Below are 5881 nucleotides of genomic sequence, written 5' to 3' on the forward strand. Positions count from 1 at the left end.
GCTCCCATCGCACTTACCAATCTAAATTAAGCTACCTCACAGTGAACTGGAAAGGGTTTGTTTGAGGTTCTGACCTTAGACAAAAAGTGAATTAACAAACAAAACAATATTTTATGTGGTTCCCATATGTTTGGTTTCAAGGGGCTGTGAAACCATCATTTATTGACATAATGCATTTGTCAGACTAACTTTCGTATACTTTGAAGTGATTGTTACATTGCTGAACTGGTAATGATTTTGCATCCTGCAGGAGAGTTCCGTTCCAGTCGGCTGGAGCTGCCTGTTGGTGATCAGTAATGTTCCCAACACGCCGTCCGGCTCCTCTGAGGTCCAGAAATTGGTGCGACGCTTTGGCACCGTCATCAAGACCCTAGTGCTTAACAATACAGTAAGGGCTGTTCGTCTGTGCAGCTGCAAACATGCTAATCCATTATCTCCTGAACCTTGCTGGTTGTATCTAAAAGCTCCTTTGCAGTATGAGTGCCCTCAGTCACAGCTATGGCCTGGGTTGAGAATGTGTTCTCTCCACATATCTGTCACGTCTCACTTCTTTATTTGTCAGGCAAAGACATCCCATATGCTGCTGACCTGATTATACGTCTCTTCCTGCTCAGGTCATTTGTGAGATGGCAACTGCAGCTATGGCCTTGTCTGTGTACAAACGCTTCCAGACGTTTCCGTGCATCATCCATAATAACCCGCTGTTCTTCTCCCGCAAGCCTGACCCCAAAGCCAACATACAGACCAAAGTCATCACTGCTTACCTTGATTCATCTGAGGTTGGTAACTTTGATCATTGATTTGCAGTGGTCATAAATTATGGAACATCCTTTGTCTACTGCTGCCATACATTCCTGCAGCTTAAACTCGTATCAAACACTTAATGCATGGGTTTGATGCGACACGATCAATACCTCCCTGTCTCTGATCGTAGGATACACCTGCAACGGGCAAAGGCAGCCAAGCAGCAGCTACAGACAAAGAGGAGACGGCACAAAAAGAGAATTCTGAATGTCTATTGGAGGAGATTGAAAAAGATGGCGATTGGCAGGATGAGAAAATGAAGAGCACCGACGAGACAGTTGGTGAAGACGAAGCTTTGGGAGAAAACAGGAGCCAAGATGACGACGTCGAAAAAGACGCGCCTACTGCTGCTGTTTCTGACTCTTTGACTGCACCAGAAGCAGACCTGGAGACACACATGAGGGAAAGATCAGCTGTTGAAACTGTCATGGAGACAGCAGAAGAGAACAGAGGTGTCAATGCATCCACAGCAGGCAATGACAAGACTCCTCCTGGTGAAGAGACAAAGACATCTAGCTCTGATGGCAAAGCAGCTCCCCAGGAGGCGGCCATGCCAGAGCTCCCTAAGGTAAAATATCCTCCTGTTGTTGGAGTCAGATTGTGTAGCAAAGTTCAGAAACCTCCAACATATGAATTGATATTTGTGAGTTTTGACATCTCTTTCTGGTCCCTGTTTTATCAGGTTACTCAGGAGATGGTTAACGCACTGCTTGTGGAGTGCCGAACAAGAACCGTCAGTCATTCCAACAACACAGCAGCTCCCACCAACGGGGAACAGGGGGAAACACAAATGGAGACAGAGCAGGGTGACAAAGCAACAAAGGAGACAAAAGAGCTAGCCAACAATCCCACAGAGGAGGAGGTGAAGAAGCAGGAGAGGGAGCTAAAAGAGAGGGAGGCAGAAAAGGAGAAGGAGGCGAGGGAGAGAGAGAGGAGGGAGAAGGAGAGGAGGGACTGGGAGAAGGAGAGGACCAAGCGGGAGAGGGAGCGTCATGAAAGGGCCAGGAGGGAGAGGGAGAAGAGGGAGGAGGAGAGGAGGGAAAAGGAGAGGCGGGAGAGGAAGAGAGTGTACAGTGAAGGTTTGTCAGGGTCGAGGTCATCCTGCAGGTCAGAGGGATACAAGCAGAGCTCCTGGAGGGATGAACGGTACAACAACAACTCTGAAGCAGAGACCGAAATGGTGAGAAGGCACAGCCGGGTCACAAAGTGTTCACTCTCCTCTTTATTCTTATCCTCACTTCTATGCTTTTGTCCTGTCGTGGAATCAGGTGGAGGAGGAGTTTGATGACTTCCCATTCAACTTGAGTGACTTTGTGACGGTAGATGAAGTTGGAGATGTGAATGACCTTCCTTCCTCTCCTTCCCCCTCTGTTCCCATGGAAACCACGGAGGGAGGAGAGGATGCTCCCTCATCTGTCCAACAGGAAACTCCAGGGGTACACGTGAAAGTCTTCTCTGCATGTTTATTAGAGTTTGTGATTTAAATCTCCACAATTTACTGACATCACGGTCCTCTTCCTGTTTTCTGTTTGTGGAGGTTCCCACGGAAACAACAGTGTCAGACACCCCAGCAACCCTGGTGAAGTGTGATGAGCACGTATCGGAGTCTGAGCCTGTGACTGTGTCCACAGCGGAGACTTCAGATGTTTTAGAGTCATCAGATTTAACACTTGTTGCTGCAGCTTCCCCAGCGACTTCACAAGCTGATTCCTCACCCAGCCAAACGCACGCTTCAACATGTCGACCAGAAGCACCCAAGACCCAGATCACTGAGACAGGTACTCTCTCTTACTCCATGCACCGAGTACAATTTTCTTATCCGATTATGATAAAAAAACAATAATAATCTGCAAAGTTTGTTTCTAAAATCCTTTTTCCCACCGTCACAAAGTCAATGCTATATTTTATCCTTTAACTTTTTGATTGTTATCTAAAGTGTTTATTTGCAGAAAAACACAGTCTTTGAATTAAAGAACCTTGGCATTAGTAGTTTTAAATATAGATTTGAAGCTGCTTAGAGCTAGTGTTAGGAAGTTGAACAGGTAATAGTCTCTCTAATATTGCTGTGTGCAGGACATATGAGAGTGATCAGCTGATCAGTGCATCTCTAGTAATGAATTAAAGGAAACATCTTAGATATTTTTCTTGAATTTGAAGGGGTGTTTTTCTTCATTTTTGAAGATGTTTTTGTCATTATTCCATAGAAGCCACACTGACAGACTCTCTGGAATCCACCACTGAAGTTGAACCGCTTCCCACACCTGCAGCTTCAGCTGCTCCAGCTGGAGCCTCCCCAAACAGCCCACCAACAGGAGTAGTGACTTCAGAGAGGGAGAAAGAAGAGAATGAGAAGAATGCACTCAATCATAGTGAGGCTAAGACGGAAGAGATGGTGTCTGACAAAACAGAGGAAGAGAAGAAGAAGCAGGATGAAAAGGACAAAGAAGCTCCTTCTGTGGAGACAGGTATGGTTTACTTGATTTGTATGTCAGCAGTACCTTAGTGGGTAGAGAATCAGCAGGCTAGTTACCAACACATCTTTACTTGAATTGGTTGAGAAAATGTGGACGTGAGAAATGACAATTGTATGGCTGACACTTTAATGCTTCGTGTCCTAATTGACTTCATCTTGAATATGGCGCCTCATCTTTGTGGTTCGGAGCTGCTAGAATAGATGCAGGTGTTTAGTAATGACGACACCAAGATGAAAAACCATGATTACTAGCTTATCTGGATAAGCTTGCCGAGTAAAACCACGACCAGGGCTTTTTAGTCCCTGTTCCAGATTTTAAATGGGTATCTGTCTCTCGCAGGAAAGTATGAGAGGTCTGAAGATCAAGCAAACAGCGAAGAGGAGAGTGTGAAGAAGAAGTTAAAGAGAGACACTCCCACTGACTGCTCCCTCCCTCCTTTTGACCCCAGCAGCCCAGTTGGTAAGACACTTGTCTGTATTTACTCATCATGTCAACCATTACACTTTCACTATCGTGTTCATCTGTTTCTTACATGCATGTTCACAATGTCTGACTATCTGACAGTGGTCATCAGCTGATAGAGTTCACTCCATGTTTTGTGTGTTTGTCCACAGGTATGGAGTTCTTGGTCCCAAAGACGGGTTTCTTCTGTAAAGTGTGTAATAGGTTCTTCAATGGAGCCAAAGAGGCTGAGAAAAACCACTGCAAGACCCTCAAACACTATGAGAACCTACAGGTAGGCAACACACACACACACACACACACACACACACACACACACACACACACACACACACACACACACACACACACACACACACACACACACACACACACACAGTTATCTGTGTGGATATACTGTTAAGGCCCAAATGCACTGAAAGGTTGAAACGGCATCAGATTTGAAATGGCTACACCACAGAACCAGCAGTGTTTTAGGAAAAGGTTGCTACGTTGGCAAAATTTTTTATATTACAGAAACCATTTAGCACCTTATCTTTTCTATTACTGACATGATACTAATGAAAGTTTAACCAGATAATGTGGAATTGGCATCACACAATCCACTAAATGGAAGACTCATGGCTGTTGCAGTTGTTCAGTACAGACACCAGCCATCAAGTCACACTAAGTAGTGTCGCTAAGTGACAGCTGATGTGACCTACCACTGGGGACGTTCACCATTTGAACCAATGAAAGCAACAGTAAATATCCTCTGGAGAAATCCTTAGCTTTTCATTTCTTTTAGCTTTCTCTAAAAAGATAGTTTGTCCATTTACAACAATAGGTGTACCTCAAAACATGCTCGTCAGACACTTTCAATGTGTTTGAGCATTTAAGATGGAATTGACCATCGCTAAGGCCCGACTACTATCCAGCTGTGCTCCATAGACTATATGTTTCTAAAACATTAACCTGTTTTTTGCTAAATCACTTTTTAGATAATATGAATATAATATTTCTTCAGTGAGTGTAGTTAGTGATAGTGTGGGCTCCATGGTAACATAGCTCTGACAGCTTGATGGAGTAGCAGCGGGGGGCGGGGCTTAGCCAAGTGTCAACTGACTCCATCTTTCTCCTCTTCTCTATAACAACGGGCACATCACAGGTTGTGTGTCTAGAAATAAATGAAACAGATAAGCGATCATTTCTTCCCAAAACTCTGTTGTGGCTCTACGTGGCCATTCGTCTTTATGGTCATAAATTGTAGTCAACGGTGATGTTTGATCAGAACATCCTCTCTGCTCCTGAGCTTGTTGTACAAGTCCATTTGTGTCATTCCACCCATACAGGAAATTCAAGGACTATTTTTATTTCAGCATAAGTATTAAGTGACCAAAGCTAATTTGGAGTCTGTGCCATTGGAGAAATACACTAAACAAAGTAAAGTCTGTAAAGTAGAGTTAGTCAGTGCAATCAAGATCATGAGGAGTCAAATTGTTTTTTGTCTAATGGGGCATTCCCCAGCCTTCACTCTTTTGGACACTTATTGTAATACAGCTTTCAATGTCATCAGACTTGTTTGGTCTCAAAGAGGCCAGAATATTCCGGTCTAATCCAGTTTCCTATTCATTCTCTTCTAGAAATACTTGAAGACCACAAACCCAGCGAATGTGTCTCCTCAAACCTGACTCCACCTGAATGCGTCTATGAAAATCTTGACTGAATTCACCATTCCCCTCCTGTTGTATTGTCTCTTCATTTCTCACTAAGGGTCCAGATTCTCATATTGATGTAGATTAGTCTCATGTCCTTGAATATGTGGTATAGATTTTTCATGTACAATTAAGAGAAATGAGTAGAAAGTGGGAACAGTGGAAGATGGCTGGCTGTAAGGACTGTGCACAGTCAATAAAACGTTTGACTAAATGGTCTGTTTTCACTCATTCACAGTGTTTGTGGTGTATGCTCAGAGCTTTGACGGGAAAACAACATGGAGAGGCTTTAAAGCAGTTTTGACCACACAGAGTAGTTTTGCAATGGATCATAAAACTCACGGTTCAGATCCGATCACGGGTCGGATCCGCACAAAAGAAAAAAGGGAGCAAATAGAACTTTTAGAAATCCATGATGATGTTTTATTCCTACAGATCATTGATGAT

At 43.8% G+C, this 5881-nt stretch overlaps 1 protein-coding gene across 2 annotated transcripts in view; it reads left to right on the plus strand.

The window, feature by feature from the left end:
- Nucleotides 1-5665, plus strand: part of LOC137884714 (zinc finger protein 638-like) — an 18280-nt gene extending 12615 nt beyond the window's left edge. For both annotated transcript variants that reach the window (XM_068726673.1, XM_068726671.1), the window contains exons 14-23: nucleotides 251-388; nucleotides 615-779; nucleotides 935-1372; nucleotides 1487-1984; nucleotides 2073-2240; nucleotides 2342-2582; nucleotides 3009-3269; nucleotides 3618-3737; nucleotides 3893-4014; nucleotides 5363-5665. In XM_068726673.1, the coding sequence (XP_068582774.1) occupies nucleotides 251-388; nucleotides 615-779; nucleotides 935-1372; nucleotides 1487-1984; nucleotides 2073-2240; nucleotides 2342-2582; nucleotides 3009-3269; nucleotides 3618-3737; nucleotides 3893-4014; nucleotides 5363-5410 (2199 nt within the window). In that variant the 3' untranslated portion in view covers nucleotides 5411-5665. The remainder of the gene's footprint in view (nucleotides 1-250; nucleotides 389-614; nucleotides 780-934; nucleotides 1373-1486; nucleotides 1985-2072; nucleotides 2241-2341; nucleotides 2583-3008; nucleotides 3270-3617; nucleotides 3738-3892; nucleotides 4015-5362) is intronic.
- The last annotated feature ends 216 nt before the right edge of the window (nucleotides 5666-5881 follow it).

This window comes from Cebidichthys violaceus, unplaced genomic scaffold, assembly GCF_023349555.1.
Source record: "Cebidichthys violaceus isolate CVI_PGR_0920_01 unplaced genomic scaffold, fCebVio1.0.p SCAF_4, whole genome shotgun sequence".
Lineage (NCBI taxonomy): Eukaryota > Metazoa > Chordata > Actinopteri > Perciformes > Stichaeidae > Cebidichthys > Cebidichthys violaceus.